The 26,630-nt window shown below is 40.2% G+C and overlaps 1 protein-coding gene across 3 annotated transcripts in view; it reads right to left on the bottom strand.

Moving 5' to 3' along the window:
• TENM4 (teneurin transmembrane protein 4) overlaps positions 1-26,630 on the bottom strand; it is a 593,501-nt gene that overhangs the window by 318,244 nt on the left and 248,627 nt on the right. For all 3 annotated transcript variants that reach the window (XM_050973321.1, XM_050973325.1, XM_050973318.1), the window contains 2 exons: positions 22,702-22,990; positions 17,975-18,244 (listed from right to left, as the gene is read on the bottom strand). In XM_050973321.1, the coding sequence (XP_050829278.1) occupies positions 17,975-18,244; positions 22,702-22,924 (493 nt within the window). In that variant the 5' untranslated portion in view covers positions 22,925-22,990. The remainder of the gene's footprint in view (positions 1-17,974; positions 18,245-22,701; positions 22,991-26,630) is intronic.

Consider the following 26,630-nt stretch of genomic DNA (forward strand, 5'->3'; position numbering starts at 1 on the left):
AATCGGCCATATTGGACTGGTTTGTGATCCATTAGTAGGAATTGATTCTTGGTGAGCCATTGCCTGTTAGCATCCTGCACTGAAGTGGCTGAGATGTGCAGGCCAAAGGGACAGAGCAAGAGAAAGTGAGAATGGCGGCCACTTTGCCACACACTGAATGGCAAATTCATGTTTTCTAAAAATAGTAACTTGCATTTGTCACAACACTGACCTGCACTGCATATTCAGATTTGCTTGTAAATCTCCTCTTAGTCAGGCACCAAAACTCCTGATTCCAACATGGCAATGCAATAAATTGGAAGTGATCTGCTCAGAAGTACATATGGGACGAAACCCAGAGCAGCATTACAGACCAAAGTCTGACATTGTCCATTTATCCCTCTCAAGTAATGCCTGTCATCCTATAGCTTCCCACAATTCCCTCTGTATCCGCAGAAAGAACAGATATTTCTTTTACTGTTTCTTTAAGAATTTAGGGTGAATAACAGTTCTGTGGTAGTGATAAAATCCAAAAGACTTTCCTCTGGTATTCCTGAAGCTGTATATGTGACCATGTCAGCATGGCTACCAGGATACAAGGTGTTTTACAGCAGTACTGCTCTTACTCCAGCTCAACTACTTCCAGTAGAAACACAGTTCTTCAGTGGAGACAGATGCCAAGAGCAAAAGACCCTTCTGTTCTGTGTGGGGGGGTGACCAGCGTGACTATATACTCATGGAAACAGATGGAACAGTTTATACTACAGTACTCATGTATATTTGGTTTGTATTTGAATGAAGACTAACAGATGCAATGTGCTATTTTATTTTTTAGGAAATATATGATTAGATATGGCTAATTTGCAGAGGGTAATGAGCTACATGCCCTTATTAAAAAGTCGTATATTTATATACATTTGTAGCAGCAACATCTTCCTCTTGAAAAAGGGAGCTGTCTGTTAAAACCAGAAAAGATGACCTTTTCAAACAGGCACCTCAGTTGTGTACCTGCTCCTTCTTTACAGCTTCTTACAGATGTTTATTAAGAAATTGAGACAGGAGGGTACTGATGACTGAATTGTGATCCTCCAGAAATTTGTTCTCTGCATCTGGTTAGATTGTTTTCATGTGTATATACTTTACATATTGCTCTCTCAACTGCCTGAAAGGAGGTTGTAGCAGGGTTGGATTCAGTTTGTTTTTCCAAGTAGTAAGAAACAGTAAATGCCCTCAAGTGGCACCAGGGGGTTTAGCCTGGATATTAGGAAAGGTTTCTTGACCAGCAGGGTTGTCAGGCATTGGAACAGGCTGCCCAGGGCAGTCAGTGGTGAAGTCACCATCCCATGAATGATTTAAAAGATGCGTAGATGTGGTACTTGGAGACACGTTTTAATGGTGGGCTTGCCAGTGCTCCATTAATGATTGAACTCAACGACCTTAGTGGGCTTTTCCAATCCAAACTATTTTATGATTCTATACCTAAATAATTTTATTTGGTTTTGAGCACATCTCCAGGAAAACTGCATTTCATTCTCATCATGTTGACAAGGTCTTCAACATCTTGAACTTGACTGACCTTGATATTTTAATCATCATATAATGAGACATTAGGTGAAATATTACTAGGTGAGCTGTCGCTTACTTGGACATTAAGAAATTAATGTCCACTTTGGAGTACTTTTTCTTTTTACCTTTGTGAAAAAGAAAATTGATATACAGATGCCTTCCTCCTGAATTTAATAAATAATACCATGTCCTAAGGCGACAAAGTTTTTTTTTAGTCCCATAAATTCAGTGGACTGACCATGCTAGAGGTGTATACCATAATTTCTTGAATGTTTCAGAGGGCTGGAGTCAGTAGTGGCAGATCAATTCCTATTCCCTGAAGATGTTAGTAACATCCTGGGTAGACTCAGGGGCCTAAGTGTCAGGGTCCTAGGGTCTAGTCCGGGTCTCGCCAATGGCAGGGAATGCAACATCAAGGAGATCCAATTAATACAGATGGAAATACATCTTAAGGAATTGCCTTGCGTTGCAGCTGCCCATGCAAACACACTCTGCAGGCTTGCACATCATCAATTTGCAGACTTGTACATTGCCATTTTACAGCAGTGTCATGAAATTTACTTCCTTTATCTTTTAGCAACGGGGAGTTATTAGTCTAGGATGTGTTTGCCGGTAGTGTTGAGGATGGTAGCCAGTTGTTTCAGTGCTAACTATACAACACTGATGAGAAAGACACCTTAGCACAAAAACCGGGGTCACCCTTTCCATTAAAGCACTCTGAGATTTTTAACATCCCTGCAGAGCAGATGAAATCAAAGTCTCCTTCAAAGCAATGACCCATAGTGCCACATGGCTGTGTTTTTCTGTCCTAGTGTGATGAAAAGCCAAGCAGACTAGGCTGATGAGTTCAGTCCAGTGGGAGTGTGAGTTTCCCAACATCTGGCCCAGGCTTTACTGATGTTGCTCAGCCACAGGAACAGCCCTCGCGCCACTTTATTAAGCGGAAGCAACATGGCTTTTGTCATGTCGTGTATTATCAGATCAGATCTATCTCAAATAAATCATATCAGCCCACACTGTCATCTCCTTCCACCCACTTTTTGTATAAAACTTCCATCAGCCAAGCTTAAATGCATTGAATTTTCACAATGGGTAGATTGCCAAAAAAAAAAAAAAAAGGGACAAGACTTGGCCTTTATTTAAGAGATAGCTTCCTTTGTAGCATTGGGAAAGGAGGAAGAATTGTGATAAACATCATTACTAGCAAGTAATTTTTCCTTTTCTGATGCAGCTCTACAGTGAGTTTGTTATCTGCCTGCATGAAAGATCTTTTCAAGATGTTTCTAGTCCCCAAGGAAGTGAGAGACTAACAGAGTCTTCCAAATGATAATAAAAGAGGGATGTCAGGAGGGAGAAGATGTCTCTCTTGTTCCTCTAACACTTGACAAAGCACTTTACCCCCCCCCTTCCCAGCACTAGTTTCCTAAGCAGTTTGGGAGGGAAATGAGCTTGCTTGCAGATATTTTTGTTCTTTAGCTAAAGAAACAAATGCATTCACTGAATATAGCTCTGCCAAGAAAATAAGAACATGGGCAGGACTTTGAATGGAATCACTGATGGGAATGAAGGAGAGGAACAGTTTGCTGTTTGAATTGCTCATCAGGAAGAAATAAAGGTGAAGAAAGGGAGGGAGGAAATGGAGCTGTTTGAGTGAGGATGCTGAATGCAAAATCTGAGTGGAAGAAATAGTAAACGCTGAGAAGAAGCTGGATGAGTCTGAGTCATGTAACAGATTTTTTGCCCCCCCGAAGCTGTGTAAAGCAGACGCTGCAACAACCCACCTCAGAAACCTTTCATGCAGTTGCTGTAGAAAAAATGACCCTAGGACAAGGTGATGTCTTCAACAGACGGACAAAACCAGCTCTTCTATTCTTTCCTCTCTTGCCCAAGTGGGCTGGGATCTCAATGGTTTTGAGTGGGATCTCAGAGATTTTACGGCACATCATGAAAAAGGGAATTGCTGCCTGCCTCCTAACTCCCTAACTGCAGGGATACAAAAAAAATCCCAATTTTTGCTCTTTTCATACCAATCTTCCTAGCACAGTGATATTTTCAAAATACTCTCTGCTACTGACCTTCTGGATTCCCTGTAATTTATAGCACTCTTTAAAATATTAGAAACCAGTTTTCGGGCAGTATTTTTGCAAGGGAAGGTATGTCTGTATATTTCCAAAAACATGCAAGTAAAGAATCTGATAATATTTTTTTCCTCCAAGTCTGGAATGCTATTCATAGGCTTATCTAGACTTGAAAAATGTATTAATATAATTATTCTTGGAAAATGATTTGGAATTATTCATTTCAAAGTAATTCTCTACGTGGAATCAGAATGATCAGATACTTGTGCCAAAGGAAACAACGATGAAATAACTATTTCATAAAAGGCATATTAGTACATTTCCAATTGGAGAGGAACTGGTATAAACAGGAAAGAAGCAAACCCTATTGTCTTTCTCATTCCTTACAGCCTTGTTTTACAGCCCAATAGGCAATAATGAGGCTGTAGATCTATCTCCTCTTCTTAGAATCCAAAAGGCTTTACAGAGTCTGTTGGATGAATTTCAATACCCTGTTCTAGTCCAAGGAGGAAATAAGCTCTTCCAGAAATTCACCAATCTTCCTTTTTCTTCTTTAAGTCTGGCTGTATCTCAAAGGAACCTTATGGACCATCTGTCCCTCCTATCCTCTCAACCCCCACATGCCACCATCGATAAGACATCAATCTGTGAAGCAGCTCTGGGAGAGATTTTTTAGTAGTTTCTCCAGGAAAGCATCCGAGTGATTCCTTTGCAGAAGCTATCTGCTCTCTGTGCCTGCTGGGGAAAAGGGGTATTGACCTCTCCCCATCTCTCATCTAGTCTGGACATTCTTCTCTTGAAGGACGCAAATATATTAGCAAGAACTTTAGACAAAGCCAAGAATGAATTTACCAAATCCAATTCAGGGAGGACATTGATAAACAGTGCATGGCTCATGAGAGCATTAAAGGTTTGGAAAACATTACTTACAGTGAGAAACTCCAGAAGAAAAGAACTAAGAGAAGGTTAAGAACTAAGTTTATCACTGTCTGTGGGGAAATGAATTTATTGGAGTACTGTTCAGTGGCAATAATAGATGTTCCGGGTCTATGGTGTCTTTGGGAACCCTTCCTGAGCTTCTCTTACTTTTTGTGTTTATGTGGGACTAACCACAATCTGATGCAGACAATGCAAAACACTGATGCCAATGACTGAGATAAAAATGATTGGGGGCTGCATTTGCTTCAGAGTCCAGACTGTGGCTCTTTCTAAAGGTCTTCAAAAAATCTTCTATTGTGAGGTGGTAAAATATCTCCCTAGAAAAAAAGCACTATTACCTTCCAAAATATTCCTTTGGCTGGTCTCTTCTTAGTCATGCAGCTTACAGAGAGAAATTGTCTGAAGTCTTCAGTTTAAGTTTGCCTCTAGATATCCACTAAAATGCTGGGAAGCATTGAACTGAGTTCCAGAACTTATGGCCTCAATATTTACCATTCTAGCCCTGGAAATTCTCTATCCAACAATCCAATAATTAACATGGCAATATCTTTTTTTTTTTTTCCTGTCAGAACTTTGATAATTTTTGACCAAATAACAAGAGGGTTTATCCATTTGCATTGAAGAGATAAGCCTGTCCACTGATGTTTCTCCAGGTTTTTGCTTCAATTCACACAAATCACAAGGTCTAACAGCTCACACACATGATCTCCATTGAAGGGAGCTATGAAAATATCCCAATCAGCCTTAGAACACATGGAGGTTTTGTGTGTTGATCTCTGCTTTCTGCTCACTCCATTCACAGAAGGAAAATGACCAAAGATGGTAAATTTGTCCTGATTTGAGAGCAGCCAGCAAACCAGTAGAAGGGGTCCTGTGCATATGGAATGGCAAGGACTCCCATCAGGGAGAACCACACTTGATGGACAGTCAACAGCCAAAAATATTCAGGTGATGTTGAGGGACACAGTGACCTGACAAGAGACATAGGGAGCACATTCCCCCAGCTGCTGTGTGTCACAGCAAGTCTAATTTAGGCACATAATTTACAAATACATACATCTTTATTCTATTTGCATAAATGTTTAAGTGAACCTTTACCAACTTAATAATCTTTATCAACCAAACTTCTAACATGCCTCTCTACAGCTCCATCAGGTAACATTCCTCTAAGCCCTTTCCTTATTCTCCTTTGTAGACTGATCCTGTGCCAGAATTTCTACTTTCCTGACACCAGGAAATATCTGTAATTTCTACTTACCTGACACCAGGAGTAAATATCTGTAATACCCAAAGTCACTACCTTTCTTTTCCTGAGAACTGAGGCAGGATTAACACTTCTTCAGACTCCTGCAAACACAGCACTCATTTCATGGCAGTTTCCCAATATATGATGGGTCAAATCACCAGTCTGGGTAGCAGGCTTCTTTAAGGACAGCTAAGAATGCATCCAGCAAATTGCACATGTTCCAGAGGGAACACCTTGCATTAAACGCCACAGAGGAGTGGAACCAGCTACAGGTAAAGTTTGCTTTGTTGAGCACTAATGAAACTAATGGGGTATGTTTATGTCACACCTTTCATCCCAAATGATCAAGTGCATTGCAAGCCTTAATCATTTCACCCATCACTGAACTGCAGACTCCTCTGGGGTGGAACATTAACAGCTGCTTGGTAGAGCACAGCAGCAAGCCAGAGCAATTAATGATGGAGAAACACCCCTTCCAACTACAGGAGCAAAGGGAATTTTGTTAAGTGGAATGTAATTATCCAAAGCACAGAGAGGGAGACATTTCTCTTCAGACTCCAATCTGGGGTTACAGCTGCTTTTCCAGTCCCTGTGTTACTGGGAAGTCATCATCCTAGCCTGACTCTGAGGTTGCAGTGCTCCATTCTAAGAAAGAAGCAAAACTCCCAAAGGAAAAGCATCTTGAATTTTTCTGTGGGATACCAGATTCCCACCCCTTCAGATGAGGAACACCATCTGCCTTCTTCAAACACCTAAACCAAACTAGCAGCAAACTAAGCAAGTGGCTGGAGATGAAGGCTCAGTACATAAATGTTCCATACAAGCAACATTACTCTCCCTCAGCTATAAAATCTGCACATTATACAAGTGGGAGAAATCATTGTCTCTAAACTATTTGTGGCAGGGTGGCCTCATTTAAATTATAATCATGGTTTAAACCAGGAAGCAGAGAATCTTGATTTAAATAATCAGGTTTAATCTTGTTTTGCATGTGTGCTTTTCAGTTATTTTCTTTTAAAACTGGTTGATTCTCACTGATTGGTATAATTTGCTGCTTCTTTATGCTAAATCAAAAAGTATCCTATATCTATACATATTTATTTCAGCAATTATATAGTTTAGCATGCATTTATTCAGATTCCTACTTTTTTACATTTTTTATGAAGAGAAAATGGTGAACAACAGATTTCTTATTCAGTAGATGATTACTGGATTTTTTAGTATTTTTTGTTGTCTTACATTTATTTGAAATTCACATCAAAACTGCATTTAAATGGAAACTAGAATATGGTCATAATTTCACCCCCTCTTCTCAAACTAAGGGTAATAAAAGTACTTCACTATGCTGGAGATCGAGAAGAAAATAAGTCTTGCGCTGAAAATGCACTAGTGAGAACAAAGGCAGTGACCACTCTTGCTGGAGAGCTGGAGCAGGGGTGCATTTCCTGCAAGAGAGTTTGGCAAAGCTCCTTCCTTGCTGGCAATGCTGGTTTAAATAGCCCCCAGATGTTTTTGTTATGCCACCCTCAGTCACAGGCCCTTATTTGATGCAAATCAGGAGGATCTTCTGTTGGGCGGGAATTCTCCTGCTCTATCCAGCATTGAATTGATCTCTCTGGCATGGGAGCTGAGTGGTAATTGTGAAATCAGGAGCTCTGTGTGCTGGCACCCATGAGAAAAGGCTTTAAAACACATGGTTTTGGGGGATAAGTCAGAGCTGGACTCCATGAGCAGTTGCACTATCATGACCATAGGGAGGAGAACCTGTGAAAGGGCATGGGGATGGGTACCCAAGAGTAGCAAACTATTAAACAAGTTGGTGCCTCAGATGTAATCATAAAATCACAAAATTATTTCAGTTAGAAGGAACCTTACAGATCATGGTGTTCCAGCCCCTTGTCATTGTCAGGGATACTTCCTACTGGACCAAGTGTTTTAGAACCCCATCTAACCTTGCCTTGAACACTTCCTGGGATGGGTCATCCAGAACTTTCCTGGGCAACCTGTGACAGTGCCTCAGTATCCCCACAGTAAAGAATTTCTTTATATCATCTAATCTGTATCTCTTGTCTGTTAGTTTAAAACCATTCCCCTTGTCCTGTCACTATCTGCCTGTGTAAAAGGCTGTGAATTATTGTTTTCTTTTTATATACATGATTCAATAAGATCTTTGCTGTGGTGGAGAAAACTGAACAACAACCTGCCCTAGAGCATATAATTAAAATTTTTAGGGGCCGTCCAAAGAAACACTGAAAACTTCGCAGAATTAGGGCAGTAATGCATTTTCAATCACTGCCCTTGATTGAATAAAGTTGCTAAAAGTTAATCAAAATCCTCTGAGAAATAAAACAATGGGATTTTAATGAATAAATTCTCATGGCAGAAGCTATGCTTTCCTTTATTTGGAGCTCAGTGTGCACCTCTGGGCATGGGTAAACCAAAAATAACATGCTCTTTCGTTTCACTTTGTTCTGCTTATAGATGGAGACACATCTTCACTGAAAGAAACAAACCAGCTACCTCAAGGGGCATTGTTGGAGACTGAACCAGATGTGGACTAACACTGTGTGCTGAACTCAGAAGCAGATTCAGTGGCCCAAATGGGAATTCAGAAATACAGACATGAGCATCTGTAAATGCCCAGCTGGGAAGAACACATGAAGAGGGAATAGTGGGTATTGAAAGCCAGGTGCACCAGGCTTTCTTCCCAATTTCTTCTACTCTTCAGGGAATAATGCATGTTTTTGAAATGCTGGGATGGTGAATGGACATGTCCTACCCATTGCAGCTTGATGTGATCCCTAGAGATTGAGGATGAAGGAGAAAAAAATGGAGAAAAGGCAATTGGGAAACAAGCTTTCTCTCCCTGTTCCATGCTTAACAGGCTGGCTAACTCTGGAGGCAGGAGTCTGTGGGCCATACAAGGTGGATATCCAGCCATTTTGAGTTCTCAGCCATCACCCCATCCTTGTTGATGGGAGATTTACTGTCTCCTCTAATTCTTGGCTTTTCTTCATGCTGCTTCTCTTTCATGTATCCCAGAGGGATCAATCATTTGCCTAGAATAGTTTAGGTCAGGCTCTAAAAATAAAATCCTGCTCCAAGTGACCATTGAGCTGCAGGTCCACCCTGACTCCAGTACTCCAGTGCCATGCCAGCCTTGATGGCCCTCAGTGTCCTGACCATAAACCTCAGTCCATGGCAGCAGCCATTCCTGATTGGCAATGATGCACAAATCCCACCCAAAAACCAGTCTGGAAGCAAAGCCACTATCAAATAGTTTCATGCTGCTGAACATAGGTTTATTCCCCTTGAGGTGTGTCATACCACAAGAAATTATTTATGGCACTCGGAAACAGTGTAAAAAATGCATAGATTTGCTTCCAAAATACTTGGCAGCTTGCCTGCAATATTAATAAATGCAATTATTTTCCTCTAAAAAATCACCATGACAAGGCAGTTTAAAGTGGCAAAAGAAAGGACAAAAATTAATCACATAACTACAAAGAACAGTACATTCTTACCTGTTGATGTTGTTTCTACGTGCCCTCTTCCCCAATATTCAGGCTAATAATGAGTTTTTAGAGTTTTAGGCCTTTTTTCTCTGCTTAATTGCTTCACCATCATCACAATAATAATAACAACGTGAAACCTACACACTAACCTATATTGAACTGCAGTTCATTACAGAAGAATAACATTGCGAAAGACTTAAGTTTCAGCATCCTTTCAGATGCAGATTACAGTAATGCAGAAAGTACATTCTCTACAGTACACACCATACAAGAATAAAATTAACAAAAAGAAAAAAAAATAAAAGGAAATACTTCTTTTCCTCTATGGACAAAGAGGCCAGAAATGAGATAAATTAGCCCTAGAAATCAGTGGGAATTCCTTCACTGTGAAACAGAATCAAGATACTGACCACTAACGCTGCACTTGAAATACTAAATTCAGATTAATCTCATGTGCCTTTGCCTCTTAAATGGGGAGCAAAGATGCTGTTGGTTCCCTTTGTGGTGTTACCAAACAGACAATCGGCTCTCAAGTGGTTTGAATCCTGTCTGAGACGCAGTGACATCCTCATTTTGAAATGCTGTTTTACTCCCAGTGGGCAGGGAATTGGTTGAATGTGGAAGGAAATAAGGGTCTGTGGTCCTAAACCCCATCAATTCACTGTCTCATCCAGGTAAAACTTTCTCAGAGACTCTTGTGAAGGAGTGAGGTGGTGACTCACATATTCACTTTCAAGAAGTATCTCAGGACTAACATCTAAAAAGGACAAAAAAGATAAGAGGATAGAAAATATGAGGAATCTATCATCAAGAATGTCAGTGATTAGAAAGTTGGATCAAAAGTAAAGAAGATGTAACAGCCTTCAGGGGAGCCATTTTTCAGTGGAAAATGTAGCATTTGATGGTCATACAGTTAAAAGTCTCCTTTTTAGGACTAACATTCTTCATAGGAATATTAGTATCTTTACGGTTGGAGAGCCTGAATGCACATTTCTTCCCCTGACCTTCACATTTTAGGCAGTTACCAAATCTCTGAATATCTCTGTAAGGTGGCTTCAGTAAATTGCCATATCCCAACAATATCCACACGCCATTAAAATGGGTGTGTTTTTGCAAATTCTACCTGTAAAGGGGTGGTGTGAGAGTTTTGAGAAGCTGAAATAAGGAAGGGTATCAGTGAAAATTCCCTTCTCTTCTGGACGTGCTACTACTTTATGTAGTTCTTCACTAACTTCTTCAATCGATGATGGATCTTAAGTGCTCAGGGTTCTGGCTAATTTTTTATTCCAGGCTGAAACATGTTGTTAATATTAAGGTTACAACTGATGGGAGACAAGTGAAAGATGACAGCCAGCAGATGTCTGATCTTGCCTGGGTAGTTCTAATTTATTATTGTTTTCCTTTACTAAAAAGTCGTAAGGAAAACGTAATAAAGTATAGCTCATAGTACATCCTTTTAAAATTATTATTTATTTTGAAAAATGTTTTGGTTTTTTTAAAAATTCCTTTCTGAATTCTCCAGAATATGAGTATCACATTTTTGCCGACATGGTTTGCAGAAGAAGCATGTCTGAAGCACACACTCATTTACTGGAAGTACTTTATAATGTACTGTTTAACTCAGAGGAGATAATAAAGAGATGATGTTGCTGCAACCACGGTAACAATATTAACAATGGAGTGGATGAAGCCTGAAAGGAAATTACTCAGCAAAACACGGTAATAAAAAGAAAAGTCACCATGGATTATCAACGGGGGTATTAACAAATAATTTGTATTGCAGAGATTACACAGTAATTCTGGTACTGCTAATTGCACTGAAATACTGAAGTGTACTTTGGGCCAGTGATTTGGGTCAACATGATTTGGAAAACAGGAAGGTGACTGCAAAGAAAACTGAGTAAAAATTCTTCCTCTGCAAAGAGTCAGAGTTATTAAGAAGCTACCTTGCAAGGCACCCGGTAGCAAATATAGACAACATTAAGAGAAGAGCTCTCAACAACCAAAGAGAACAAGGAAAACACACAGAAATAATTACTGTTTGTCTAAAGCTCTCTTAGTTGTTGTAAAAAGACTCTGAGGAGAAAATATTTTGAAAAAGCTGATGAAATGTGGCTTGATCATTGAAACAGCTTTCTGATTTAATAAGAGGCCAAAATGGCTATCAGAAAATTAGCAGCAAACAGCATATTGTGGTGTATTTAACCAAAAGTTCTGTGATCTAGACCACTCAGGCATGCTGTTTTCAAAAAAACAGACTGTTATCACCATGTACCTAGGACCTGGTGTAACACTGCTGATGGCAACAGGAGCCTTCAAAGGCTTTGGTGAGCTCTGTGTCAGTCACCACTGAATAAATGAAAGCATTAATAATATTTAATAACTACCCCAGAGAAATAAATTGTAGCATTTCTTTGGTGTTCCTTGTTTGAAACACTTGTCTTTAATTATTTCTTGCTTTAATGTACCCCTGTGTTTATAGTATGTTCTGTAAGCATTCAGCTCTGTTGAGTCCTAAAACTTTGTGCAGTTTCTTAAGCACTCTTTCTGGCAACAGTAATGGCTTAAGCAGTGGAAGCAGAGAATGTGGTGGTTACTGCAAGAAATACTCTGTAAATCAGGTATTATGTCAATTAACATGGCAAAGAGTTGAGTCTGGGATAGTAGAGGAGGCAAAGCTACCATGTGACCTTTTAAAGTTCTTGATTGCCACTATGCTTCAGTTTTACAACAGCCTATGAGAGTTTTTCAGAAAGGCAATTTATTTGATGAGAAAGCAAAAATTAACTGTAACATATCTAAAGTTGGTATGTCTTGGAGAGCATGTTTAGATATTGAGCTGATTGCTGCTTGACAGTTTTAAATGCATTGATTTAAATGCATTCTAGAACAGCAATGACTAAAGGAAAAAATTACAGGATAGTTTGGGTTAGAAAGAACCTTAAAGGCCACCTAGCTCCAACCCCTGGGTTGCCCTGGGAAGGCAGGGACACCTTCTACTAGACCAGGTTGCTCACAGTCACATTCAGGCTGGCTATGAACAATTCCAGGGTTGGGACAGAAGGTGAAATTATTCCTCTTTGTAGGATGTGAGTCCAAAATGCTGCTCTTAAACCTTTTCACCAGCAAGTGTCTGTATCACTATAGTCACCATATCACTTTTGGCACTGACTGGTGCTTTCAGAGGTAAAGCCAAAGATAAATGAACCTTGAGATGAAACTGTTCTTCCTAAACAGAGATGATCAACAAAAGTGTGGTGGAAGTGTTGGGGTGATCAAACCTATATTCACTTCATCATTAAATGGGTGATTGGAGTCCAGTAGTAAACCCTTTTGCAATCATAGAAGGTGTGCAGAAGTTTTTTGCAGGATGATGTTTCTCACATGGTTTTGAATTGTGAAGACAGAAAGAAGTTGCACAGGGCAATTTGACAGAAAAGGTCCTGCAGCTTGAATTTTGGCTTCCTTGGTGGTTAGATCTGGAATTTTAGTACATGTCTACTAATCTCTCAGTGAGGTGAAGTCACATTTCGGCTACACTTCTGCTGCAAGAATTTCTTTACATGATACATCACAGTTCAGCATCTTCAACTCAGCTGAACTGTCTTGAGCCATCTGATGCTAATCATCTTATCCTGTCTATGAGATCCTTCTGGCCATTCCATACTGTCCACATTCTTCCAAGGAAGAGATGATGACAGAGAGAAACATCATGCCACTCCTCACAGCATTAATCATGGCTTACTTGTCCTGCTAATGAAAAAAAATGCTTCCTCTGTCTCTTGTTCTTTCTCATATTTAACCAACTACTTGCCTTGGTGGATATGAACACCGACCCCAGATTACAACTAAAGTTAATCCTTAGTTTGGAATAGTTTGGAATGGCTTCTTTGGAATAGCTGAAAGTTAAGCTGTACTGTTTGTTTGTTTGTTTGCTTTTAAAGGGCTGCAACTCCACTTTCACAAAGACCAATTTTAAAAAAGTGGTGGACCCAGTTGTACAGTAAACCTGTAATGACTGTACTGAGTAAACCAGTAAGTTCATTATCACAGTGAAGGAAGAGGAAAGAGTGGTTTGGTTTTGTTGGTGGTGGTGGGGTTTGGTGGGGTTTATTGTTTGGCTTTTTTTTTTTGGTTCTTTCTTTTTTTTTTTTTTTGGTGGGTTGTTTGTATTTTGTTTTCTTTTTTTTTAATTTTTTTTTTTTGTGGGTAGGGACTTTGTATTGGAATATCTATGCATTTTCTGCCTGTCTCTCAAGTTCAAATCTGTCCAGGGATTACCAGCACCATTTGTAACACTTTGGGTGAATCTGGGTTAAGATCTCCATTACAGACCCAAAAGAAATAGACACAGCCCAGTCCTGGATGCTTGCACACACACACTGTCCATGTCCACATATGATAGGAGTCACCTAGATGGTACAAAAGCCCAGCCTGAATAGTGCTGCACAGTCCCAGAGGAATAAGGCACAGGAGTGCTGCAAGAATTGGAACTGGAGAAAGAGGGATGCTTGAGAGACCCGCACAGAAAGCCACTCTGACCGAGACAGCATCTAGTCTAGACCTTCCTCGGCAGATCTTTGTCTAGTTTACACTTAAAAGCTTTCAGCACTGGAGTTCCTCAATTCCTCTGATCTCCTCCCGTGCCAAATTGCCTTCCAACTGTTTATGAGGAGAGGAGACTCTAGATGCTGTCTTTCAACAGTTTTTGCAGTGGGTGATGTTCAGAAGATGGAGTCAGACTGTTCTTAGAGATGCTCAGTGGGAGCAATGGACATGAGTTGCAGTTGAAATCCATACCAGCTCTTAGAAGAAAAGTTGTTCACAGCAAACGTGGTCACCTGCAGAACCAGGATATAGAGGCTGTGGCCTCTCCATTCTGATAGATACTTAAATTGCAACTGAAAAAAGCCCTGAGTGACCCAACCTAACCTCCAACTTAGCCCTGCTTTAAGCAGGAGAGGGACCAGAGACTTTCAGCAATGCCTTTCAGTTTAAATTATCCTGTGGTACTGTATTTTTATAATGATGTTCTTATGATTAGAAGTTCTTTGGTTTTTTTTTTTTTTTTTGTATGTGACTAAATTGCTGAAAAATAAGCCAATTTCTGGAAGAATATTACCTCGTTTTTCTTCAATGTGCCCTTCTCTATGGTAAACAATTGCTGGCTCAGTACAAATCCTGTTCGGGGTTAGCTAAGGTACCGCCAGGAAACTCCAGGCTTCACTCCAAATGACCACTTCAGGAACTTCTTTTGCTTGAGTCAGTCTTGCTGAGAAATAGGGCAATCTACTATAGGAAAGAAGTTCTCCTAAAATCTCCTAGACTTCCAGGAACCAGACTCCCTCTGTGCTTGGTTCTGAACTGTTAATGGGAGTTCACAGTTCCAGTTCAGATCACGACCATGCTGCAGAAAACCCCTTGAACCATATAAAGTGCCTACTACATCAGCAATACAGAATGATGGTACTGTCCCCAGGCAAGATGCAGCAACTTGAGGTGTGCCTCTGTCCCCTCACTGTGCAAAGTGACTATCCAGGTCAAGTGAAATGCACTGTCTGCTGGAGGGGAAGCCATCGTGGCTGTTTGAGTGGGCAGGATGTGAGCTCAGGGCAATGCCAGAGTTATAACTCAACTCTTTAGTGAAAACAAACTCTTAGCAAAAGCATTCAGCCTCCTAGAAGCAATCAACCTAATGAAGGTGTCCCTACTCAGGGCAGAGGCTTGGAACTAATGTTTTTTAAGGTTCCTTCCAACCTGAACCATTCTGGGATTCTGTGAAAACCTCATAACAGTTTAGATAAAGCTATGGATGGCTTTCCATGCCAGCTCCCTGTTCAAGTGATCTATGGACTACAATATGCCAGAGCACTTCATAGGCTTCCTTAAGGACAGGGATGGACTGTGACTGTCCTTTCTGAGCAGCATATCTGTTCCTTTAAGGCATCACCACTCCTGAAATAAAAACAAACCTACTTTTCAAGGGAGTCACTTCTCTCCTTTTCTAGGAACACAATAAATGTTTTGGCAGAATCATGCTTTGACAACTTTGGATTTACAAACATCAGAGGTAAATTCTGATTATTTATTTTAGATAAATAATGAACAGCGTAAAAACTGCTGACTTTGACCTTCATTGGAGAAGTTGGTTTAATGAGCCCCATAAACTCTTCTATTGATGGCAGGTTCATAAAGTCCATATTGACTTCCGCTAAAGGCTATAACTTCTATCAATACTGTCAACAATTAATATTGGCTCATAAAGGCATCCTGTAAACTGAGTCATAGCATTATGTTACTTTACATTGCCATTAGCAAAATTTCATGTCTTCTCGAAAATGTTTCTTCTATAAATTTAAGATTTCTCAAAATAGCATGTGTGATAGCTAGCAGCCCAGAGAAACACTACTTATGTGGAGTGCAGAGAGAGGAAAAGCCTTTATGTTCAGCAGAAAAAGCTTCTGAGAGGATCTCAGGCTTCATTTGCTCCTACAGTAGTCTCAGGCTGTGAGGAGTTTGTGCACAAAGATTTCTCACACCTTTATCTGTGCCAAGGAATTACAAAAGAAAATGCTCGAATTCTGCCTACTTGAAAGACCTGTCCCTAACCTTCTTTTCTTTCTACCTTCCAACATTTGTTTGGATATGTTTATACCACCAATTCAACTGCAGTCCCTAAATTAAAGTGAACTTTTTTCAATTCTGAACCAGTTTTTCTGACCTGAACATGGTCTGATGTCTATGACATCTTCCCAGGAAAGTCTAAGCATCAGATGAGGCTCATCACCAGCACAGTTTGGATCTTAATATTTTCCTTCAAGTTCCATCACCTCTTTTTTTGTCAGTATGGACAATACTATTACATACTGGACACCACAGCAATCTATGTTTTATTTGTGCTACAGAGGCTTTTGGTTTTAGTATGATACAGCCTTTCTCATTCAAAACACCCAACATCTAAGACTGCAAATGCCTAGGCTCCAAGGAAACTCCTACATTTATAAAGCATTGTATGTTCACCACCTCTGATTTCCCTTTTTCTAGTTGCTATGAAGAGATGGTTCAACAAATGGTTAATATGCCATTAAACTTAAGGAAAGAGGAATTGAAGGCTGTCTCCAACCTGACATGAGTCCTACGCCCTCTGTGATTACTTTCAGTAAAGCCTTTCAAGGCACGTGAAGTTGCTAATGTGCTGTTTCTAATATAGTTTCATTTGAAAGTGATCTGTAGGTACAAAGTTGCATTTGCAGGTGTAGAGAGCAGGGAAAAAGACTCCCAAAATAATGCAATCCTTCTCTGTTAAGACCAAAGAGAGGAAAAAATCCAACAACCTAAAATTCTGTATACTGTTCTTCTTAGTAGGCATGGAAAGAAAAAATGCACAAAAATGTATGGGATAGCATCGCAGCTGCTCACACATCACATGGAAAGCACAAAAGAGAGCCTGGATAGAGGAGAATGGGATGGAAGCACAAGGTGCTTGCTTTTGGCTGTTTTCTAGCAATTTCTTGTGAGTGTGCAAAACTTTAATTGACCCTGATGATCCCTCTGATTTTTTCATCAAAACACAAGGATCAGAAAGAAAACAATGTAACCCGGCACTGTGTGTCTGCACTAAGAATCTTAAAAAAGTATGGTAAAGATAATTTAAAAAGATTCTTCTGTACATCCTTTGAACAGAAGGCCATTTATCTTTGAACTCTGCCTAATATATCATTATCTCCGAGTAGAAACTTAATAAGCTTCAACTGTAATTTTATTGGAGTTAAACATAAAATCATGTGGGTGGTGTATGTCTCACTGTCATGGCTTCCAGAGGAAAACTTATCATCATTTGTCACTATAATACTGTGGCAAAAAGCATGAAAAGAACAAGTGATACAGTCATTTCACATGAACTTTCTGTGCCGAGCACAAGTGCCCGATGACTTGTGCGCAGCAGCTATATCAAGAAGCAGGCTGTGCTATAATTGAATTAAAGGTGCAAAGGCATATAGGACTGGATGAACTCCTGGGTCAAGTTGCAATTGAATCAAAGTCCCCTCTCCTTCTCCTACACTGCCTGGCAGAACTGCTGACCAAAAGGTTCGCAGACCTACAAAAGGCATGCAGGAACCCTTGCAGCTGGGAACACAAAGTTACAGAGATAAAAAAATCTGTGACCTTCAGCTTTTATTTTATTTCACACAAAGAAAAAGGCTTCTAAAAATATTTCGCCATCGTTTTCCTTCAGAGAGCAGTCAGCCAATTTACATAAATGAAGCGGCCCCTATCAAGGAACCAGCAAGGAAGAGAAGAAAATTATCTGCCCAGAAAATCTGAGCAAAGATAAGAGTAGCACTGGCCAGAGGAGGGGAGATTTAAATGCCTTCCCTCCGAAAGGTTGCCGCAAAAAGCAGGGAGAGTATTACAGCTATTTAATGATCTCTGTCACAGTGATAAATAAGTAGGAGCTTCTCCAGCAGTTCATTAACAAAGACTCTGTAGGACAGTAAAAAGGCCACGACTGGGGCTGTTAGAAGAGTGTTTTCGTGGAGTCTGATAAAAAACCCCATCACTAAACCTAAAGAAGATTAAGGTGGAGTAGTAGGAAGAAACATTCCTTATAGAGCTCGAGGCTGACACTTGCATGCATTGTCACCACTTACCTGTTTCAGTATTCTCATGCTCCGTGTCGGTGAGGGTGAGGTTGGAGTTGGCCCGGCTTGACAAGCAGGAGCTGCGCCCGGACTTGGTGTTGCGTCCCCAGAGCCTCACTGGGTGCTCGGGTGACATGACCACATCTGCTTCTGTGTCGGCATCCGAGCCGGCGCTGATGGAGTAGCCACAGTGAGGCAGCCCGATGTCGGTCCGGTACAAAGCCCCGTGTGTGGGTGTCACATCTTCAAGTCCCAGTTCTCGCAAAGAAAAGTTGGCTCCTGTGAGAAAAACGCACCAGCCAGGTTATTCTTTAATAGGGCACGGTGCCATGTTGCACAAGTCAGAGCTGAAGTGTTCATCCTCTACCTTCATGTGGGGCACAGCAGTGTCACAGTAACACACAGCAACATGATACCAAAGATACCTTTCTTCTGTGGTCTTGCTCAGTATGAGACCAAGAGACCACAGAATCATAGTATCATAAAAGTTTTAAGATCATCGAGTGCAACCATTACTCAGCATGTCCAAGTCCACCACGAGACAATGTCTATGCAACTTATCTATACTTTTTTTTATAACGATTCCAGAGACAGCGATTCCTCCACTTCTATAGGCAGCCTGTTCCAATCCTTGACCACTCTTCCACTAAAGAAATTTTTTGTAATAGCCTATCTTAACCTCCCCTAGTGTCACCCAAGGCCATTTCCTGTTGTCCTATTGCTTGTTAATTGGGAGAAGACACCAGCTCCCACCTCACGACAACCTTTTTTCAAACATGCCAGGACTAAAAAGTGGCTGGATTCCTCCTTATAGAACCTGACAAAAACTCAGGGCATGTTCAATGAAATCATCAAGTTTGAAAGCAAAAACATATGTAGAAATGGTTCAATGCTTTAGGAGTAGCAAAAAGTAATCTTGTGAGAAAAGCAAAATGAGAGGTGCAATGATGTATGCTGTCAGGTGTATGTCCAAGCATATACCTGACAACTTCCCTACAATAGGCAATTTGAGTGAGTTCTGCTCATTGAAATCCCTGAAATTACATACTGGGAATTTAAATTTCCTTTGGCAATTTCACTTTCCCTGTGCTGACCACTCACACCTTGACTCACATTTAGCTATTCATTCTGATAGAGTCACAGCAGAGGTTATTTGGCCACAAATAGATGCAATTGTTCAGCTGACTAAAAATATGACCTGAAAAGTGACTCTTGATTCCATGTGTAGTTACCTGCAGAGCTTCAAAATCAGACTGAATTGATGTGAATAAGGCTTCAAATATTAGCACACTTTGTTTGGAAATTTCCACAAAGAGGCTGGGGAGAGCAATTTTAATCCACATTTATTTATTAATGCATGCATTTATTTTTCAACCTTGAATATCTTGAAAAGATTTTGGCCACCCATGAGTGCCTTTAGCTGCACAGTGCATTTATACAGCTCAATGCACCCCTGCTTCTGTTATGCTATACCTTGGATGGATTAAAGAACTGAGCAGTTTTCAGCTCAGGCATATTTCAACAAGATAAATCTCAATGCACACTCTCCAGGAAATTTCAGGCAGAAACCTTCCTTTGAACACTGAAGTTCATAACTACTCATTATTGAAATCTGTTCATCAAGTCTGGATCTCAAGGTTGTATCCAAAACTGAATTACCATTTTCTCCTTTCTCAAGACCCCAAAATTGTGTGGTTTTTCTCACATTTCTATTTGTTGATGTCAAATATCATACAGTAGAAAATGTGTATCCAAAAGAAATAGACAGTTTTCTACTTTTCCAGAGTATGGTTTCATATTTGTGGAAACAGCCTAGCTTGTCCTTGAACCCTGATGATTGGGGAAGGTCTCTCCCACGAGAGCACGCATGCATCAGATGACAGGTGGCCAAGAGTAGATGCTATTTTACCACATTTTTTCATTCAGTTGACTTTATAGCTCACAGTGAACAGAGAAAAGATATCTGAATGCAAGGTGAATAGTGGGACTGGACAACATTTTCTTGTATACCTCAGAGAAGGAGCTGTTTGATGGCAGGAGAAAATTCAGGTTCAGCTGGTTAGAGATCTGCAGCTGACAACACTTCAACTGCATAAAGAATTCATGAACTTCACACCTTTTTAACTGACCAAACAAGATTAAAGCTTTCAGACAGAGCGGACAGAAAAGGTTGCTTGGGGCTCACACCTCTGTCCGACCCTTGCTTGAGAAGCACAATGCAAGCTTGTGGCAAAGTAATCCATTTAACATAATTACAAAGTGGTTTGAGAGATTGTCCTCTACATTCTCATGGCATAAGGAAGCAAATAAACCTGACCTAAGTTATAAATGCTAGGAAGCAGTATATCCCCAGAGACCTTGCTCTTCTGTTCTAGTTTTGACTTACGTGTAAGGCCATGGTTTTCTAAACCATCCCTTGTGGAGTACTGAAAAATATCTTTTGGTTTTCCTTGTGTGTCTGAGTCAGTGATGCCAAGTTCCACCTTTGCCTGAAAGAAGGCACACTCAGCAGCATCAGGCACATCAATGTGTAGCATGACCGATGTTCTCCAGCAAGAGCAGCTCATAAATTATGAAAAATGACTGCTACAATTAACTCAAAATCAAATTTATTTGCAATAAACAGCAGCAGATGCATTGATTTTCATATTCTATGCTCACTGTTGCCTTTTAAGCTGGAAGAACTCAAGTCAATAAAAGGAGGATAATAAATATCCAAGACTTTTTAATTCAGATCTGGTCTATTTTCTCCTGTGCTGACTTGCACATTTGCTGACACTCACTCTAGCTAAAACCATTTAAATGCTGACTTGTTTATTTACTGAATTTATTTGATCAATTTGAAATGTTTCCCTCCTCTGCCTTCCAAACCAATGCAGGAGAGAAATTCACTTTGCCTTGTTGATGTCAAGCAGGCTAATAAGGCTTGGTTTCGGTTGGCCTGATGCCAGGCAGCATCACAAAGGGAGGTCCATTCATGGCTTGCTGCCAGTGGAAAATGTGGCACAGAAAGTCTGGGATAATTGTTAACACTCTTCAGGCCAGTTTTGGGACCGACAGGATAAACTGGGAGAAAGCTTTAAGTTGAGCCACTTGTGAGAGTTATATCAGAAACAGAACTGGTACTCTGGCATGGTTAATCTTAGCTTTTCAATGAATTTCAGCTACTTTGACCAGTCATTTTTACTATTTCTCAGTCCCTTCAAAATTTTCCTAGGGAAGCATGAGCTTGTGTATAGAAAAATTATACCCCCCGTCAATAGACTGGATTTTCAAGAAAAGTAATGTTTTGTGGACTTCGTAGGAGAAGTCCATAGATCTGCATGGCCTCATGGACCTCCAAGTTGAAAACCGCTGACCTGGACTAATTCACATCTATCCTGCATGGTGAATATTTTGTATGAAGTAAGAAAATGCAATGACCTAAAAAGTTTCCTTTTCTTTATAATGTCATACATTCCTTAGAGGGGATGAAGTACTTCGGAGTTGCTAAGAGGGAAACAGCTTTCGTGATGTCACAGTGTTACTTACATCAACTATTGGCCCTTTTGTTGATTATTCCCTGTTGCAGGTATTCTGAAACTCAAACACCAAAGCCATATGTATGAAGATACTTCAGTAAATCATTTTGCTTGTGTGTGCCTTGAAGATGAGTCTTGCACCAAAACCACAAATGCATGATTTCTGAGGAGAAATCAAGCAGCTCCCAAGTTTAATGAATGTAATTATATGCACTCCTTTTGTGGAATCAGCTTCTCTAAACTGCAGAGGATGTGCTCCGAGTACTCTGGGTCAGCTAGTTTATGTTCATTTTCTGGAATGCCGCCTACTCTATTTGATTCACTTTACCACTTTATGCTTTTCTTAGTGGACTTCTAAAAACGGTTTATGTGAAGTCCTGGTTGGAATCTGAACTACATCTCTACAGAAAAATGAAGATGAGTCTTATAGTAGGGGACAGAAATCCACCTCATACAGGCAATAACAGCAGTGAAAACTGTAACTGCCCTGACTTCAGGGTATATGGAATTTCTGTTAGAACTGTGGAGTCTGCGGTGACTCTTGAAACTCCACATCTTCACAGATACCAGGACTCAGATTTACTAAATGTGCTCCTGTAAGTCCTAAAGAGGTTCCTTACTCCTTTAACATTGAAGCATGTCCCCAGGGCAAACCTAAAGCCTGCAGGCCACGTACAATGTCAAGGGGAGGGTCATTCTATCTGTACCTCAGTTGTCTCCTTTTTTCCAGGATTCTTGGGTTTTGCTGTAGACCAGATGGACAGTGTGGAAAGTGACACTCTCCACTTGTTGCCTCCTGCTTTGGCATCCTCACTGACTTCCTTCATGACAGAGCAGACATATGACACAGTGAAAGGTCTCCTGAGTGGGCAGGAACATTCCATGCCACGTCAGTACCGTACAGCATGTGCACAGGGGGTTCTAGTCTCATGGTGGGAAGTAGCAAAGTGCTGCTGCACACAGGAAGACTAAGGCAGAAAATGTGTCTTAGTAAGTGCTACTGAAACTGGGATATGGGTAGGCCCCTTAAGGATAATGGGCTGCACATGGTGTCTTGTGCAATACAATGAAGGTGATCTCTGCTGCTCTCTTTAAATCTCTCTTACATCTTGCTTTTGGCTTCCAAAGTCTTTCAAAGGTAGCCTCCCACCCAACTCTGGCTCTCAGCTGACTGCCTCATGCTGCTTGCAGCTTCATCTGCTGAAAAGTACCCACCTGCTCGGCAGAATTCATCAGCCTCCTGGTGCACCATGTCTTTAACCCGATTGCTGTAGGTCAGCCTGGAGTCTTGATCATAAGCCTTCAAGGTCTCACTGGAGCTGTAGGACTTCTGGGGTGCCTTGCTGTCCTCACTCTCAGCTGAAGAGCTGGTGTAGCGGCGCTCAGTGTCACGGCGCCGAGTCAGAGATCGATACGGCTTCCTTTCCTTTACATCCATGGCACCCTTGTCTGAGTATTCAACATTAAAATAATGACGTCTGTGTGGCGGTCAGATTGGAATAACCTGAAAGAGAGAATTAAAAAATATCATGACTTTGGGCACTCAACGGCTAATCTGCCTTCTTTATAAATCTTACACTGAAGAAAAGGGATGTTACTTAATGGATTGCAGAAAAACCCTCTTATAACAATTACCAATAAAAAGAATGTCTCAATTATGTGTGACTCATTTAATAATTGCCACTGCTAACAGGATACATATATGCAGCAACCTGCATCTGTCTGAACTAGACATACACTTGGGAATTTGAAACTGATTGTGATATTGTGTGTCTTCATTCCGTAGAAAGTGATTCAGACACCTCGAGGAGGCATGTATTCATCAGTCACCTAATTTCTGGGAAATGGGGTATTGCTGAAATGTCTCTATTTGGGCAACTGGAGGGCTTTGGAAAAATGCTGTCCTGTGGTTTTAAAAATATATTCATAGATCATGAGGTTAGAATGCATGAACAAAAGACTGAGATGGTATATGTAGGCAAGTGGGAAGGGAGAGGGAGAAAGGAAGTATGAAGGAGTGACATGTGGATGGAAATTGCATAAAAATTTCTTTCTTTTCAGAGGGCTCATCTTTACTCAGCTGGAAATATATTAGAACTTAAGCAGAGCTGAGAAAGTGTAAATAAATGATAGTGTTCTGCTTCATGTAACAACATGGCCTGGGATTTATTTCTGTGGAAAAACCAATGTATATATGCACTGCAATACAAGCGTACATATCTGCACACAGAGAAAACAGATATCAAAAATAAAACGTATTAAAAGTATTTTGTCAAAATAACTAATGAATGGTATTTTTACTTCAAGTTTATTAAACATGACAGAAAACACAGGAAAAATAAAGGCAATGACTTCCATCAAGATGAGAAAATATGTTTTTAATAACTAAACTTGTTTATGAGGAAAAATAATGATAAAATACACAAACCAAACATGGAAAATCTGTAATTATGAGCTGAGCTTCTCAGAAACTGAATCCTCTTGACTGCTAAAGAACAGAAATGGATTCTCTAAATCCCACCTCAAGATATTGTTGTTTACCATCAGCATTTAAAAACAGAAAGCAAAAAGTTCAGAAAGAACCTATCAGTTCTTGGTCTTTTTGATAGCAAATACATATGGAAATATATGGCAAAAGCTGAATCACATTCTGTTGGCATTTCGTTCTTGAAAAGCTAAACCCTGAATGTACTAATGAAATCTTACTCGTCCATGACTCAGATCCTAGACTTGCTTCAGATGCTGTGTCCTGGATTTCAGAGAATCATAGAATCCTAGAACGGTTTGGGTTGAAAGGAACCTTGAAGATCATCAAGTTCCAACTCCCTGCCATGGATAGCAACAGCTTCCACCAGACCAGGTTGCTCAAAGCCTCATTCAGCCTGGCCTCGAACACTGCCAGGGATGGGGCAGCCACAGCTTCTCTGGGCAGCCTGTGCCAGTGCCTCACCACCCTCACAGGGAAGAATTTCTTCCTAATGCCTCATCTACATCTGCCCTCACACAGCTATGGTGCAGTAGTTGAGGACAGATGTGCTGTGAGCTTTGTAGGTCAGTTTAAAGGGATGTGGTGTAATGTAGCATTTGTGGGTTTTAAAACTGGGGGGTTTTAAATGAAGGATGTGTTTGTCAGTTTTAAATGAAGGATGTGTGAAGGATGCAAGACTCCTAGCACAGGTTCTGATAACCTAAAAATCATAATAGTAATACTGAAGCCTGAAGACAGCATTTTATTATTAACTTCTTGCTTAAAAAGCTGTCTGGCACAAGCACAACTAAAAAAACACTGGAGTTGAAGAGAGACTGCAGGAGGAAGCAAGAATGACAGGAAGGGTAAACTAGCAGCTGGGCAAAGAAGAAGCAGAGTTACACTCTTGGGCCTCTCGTGAGGTTAAACCATGACACACTCCTATTTCTGCAATTCTGATTGTGCTAAAACTGCTAAAGGGTTTTAGCCCAAAAAAACCATCCAAAACCAAATTTGCAATGACACACCCCAATTCCAACACCTTCTGTAGCATTCCTCATTGGAATTAAGGCACTACTATAAGAAAAAAAAAAATCCATTGTCCCTAGTCTATTCCAAAGATGGTGGCAGACCAAGTTCATACATTCTGTTTGTCAGCAAAATGCATAAAAACTATTGAACACGTTGGGAGGGAGAGGGGAAAGGAGGAGTGTCTTTAACAAGATTTATCTAAGTCATCCACAGAGACTAGAGCACCACTTTGACTTCAAATATGTTTTTAAACCCACTGAACTCATTGACTTAAATTCATTCAGGTAAATGCAATACAGTGAATGCAAATGGGATTACTCACCAGCCAAAACTGACATGTTAAATGTATTGCACAGTAAGGGTACAAAACTAAGGCCTAAATGTAGAAGCACTAGTGAAGGAGATTGCATTGTGCTATAAAAAAATAGAAGCATGAAAGAGATCTAACAAATATTAGGAGATTTTTTTTTTTGCATTGAATCAAACATATTGGTGTTTTCCCACTGGAAAAAAACAGAGCATCTGATTGCCTTTCAGTGCACTGTCACCTCCCCTTTTTTTAAAAAAAAGAATTTTTTTGGCTTGAAAAATTGTGACTTTTTTTACACTTGTTATTGAATCTGTTTGTCTCCTTTATAGCATCTCTGTATGAAAACCTTAGAATGAGCAGGTTTGTTATACTTTTGAATATAACACCTTAAAACAGGCTCCTTCACAAAAGCCCAGTATTGTGAGCTGCTATAATGAACCCTGAAATTGTGGTTTATTGTTATGGGGAATGAAGATAGCAGAATGTGAGTGAGAAGTGGTTACTCTCTAAGAAAGAAATGAGGAAAGCTGTTTTCTGTCTGCTCCCAAGCATTGTAGCAATTCCTACCTAGGGCTGGTCATTTAAAAACCCTCTAGCAGGAGAGCAACATGTGCCAAAGAAACCTTTTTTCACTGCTAGAGCCACAAGGTACAAACAGGGTCTGTAATTACCATTAGTAACCTTGCAACTTAGGAAATGACAAAAAAACATAAGGAAATTGACTGAATTCCCACCAGATGAAGGGTTTTCTTTTTGTAAGGAAAGGTGCTGAAAAACTGAAAATTCTCCTACAGTTCATCAAAAATAGCCCTGTAAATTTGCACCATCCATATGCACATTCCTCTGTAACAGTGTTTCTATTCCCAACTCATTCACATCTTTATAAATTTAACTCTTCTCAACTTTTTATTTCTCTCTCCCTCATAACTTGGGTTGACTTTCCAAACAGAAAGGTTACCTCCATAAAATATAATGAAGATTTTTTTAAAGCTATTTTGAAAGACTGAACTCTTGCATTTACCTGACTTAAGTAAGATTCCAGCACTTCTCCATGGACATGCAGTTCTTGTCATCTCAGTTTTATAGCCCAATTCCCAGATGGTTTAGATACCTTACTTTCAACAGAGTTGTGTTGTCAGAGAATTTGCCTCATAGCTTTTCTGTGGTAGATTATTATTTCTTTTTCTGCTACTCCTTGTGTCTAGATTCTACTTCTGCTGCAATTTCACCAGTGCCATCAACACCTAACATTTTTCCTGGCTTCTCTGGCACATGACAAACACAAAGAATCACACTCGTCTCAATTACATACTCAACCACCAGTTTCTTTCCGTC

The sequence above is a fragment of the Serinus canaria genome, chromosome 1 (assembly GCF_022539315.1).
Source record: "Serinus canaria isolate serCan28SL12 chromosome 1, serCan2020, whole genome shotgun sequence".
Lineage (NCBI taxonomy): Eukaryota > Metazoa > Chordata > Aves > Passeriformes > Fringillidae > Serinus > Serinus canaria.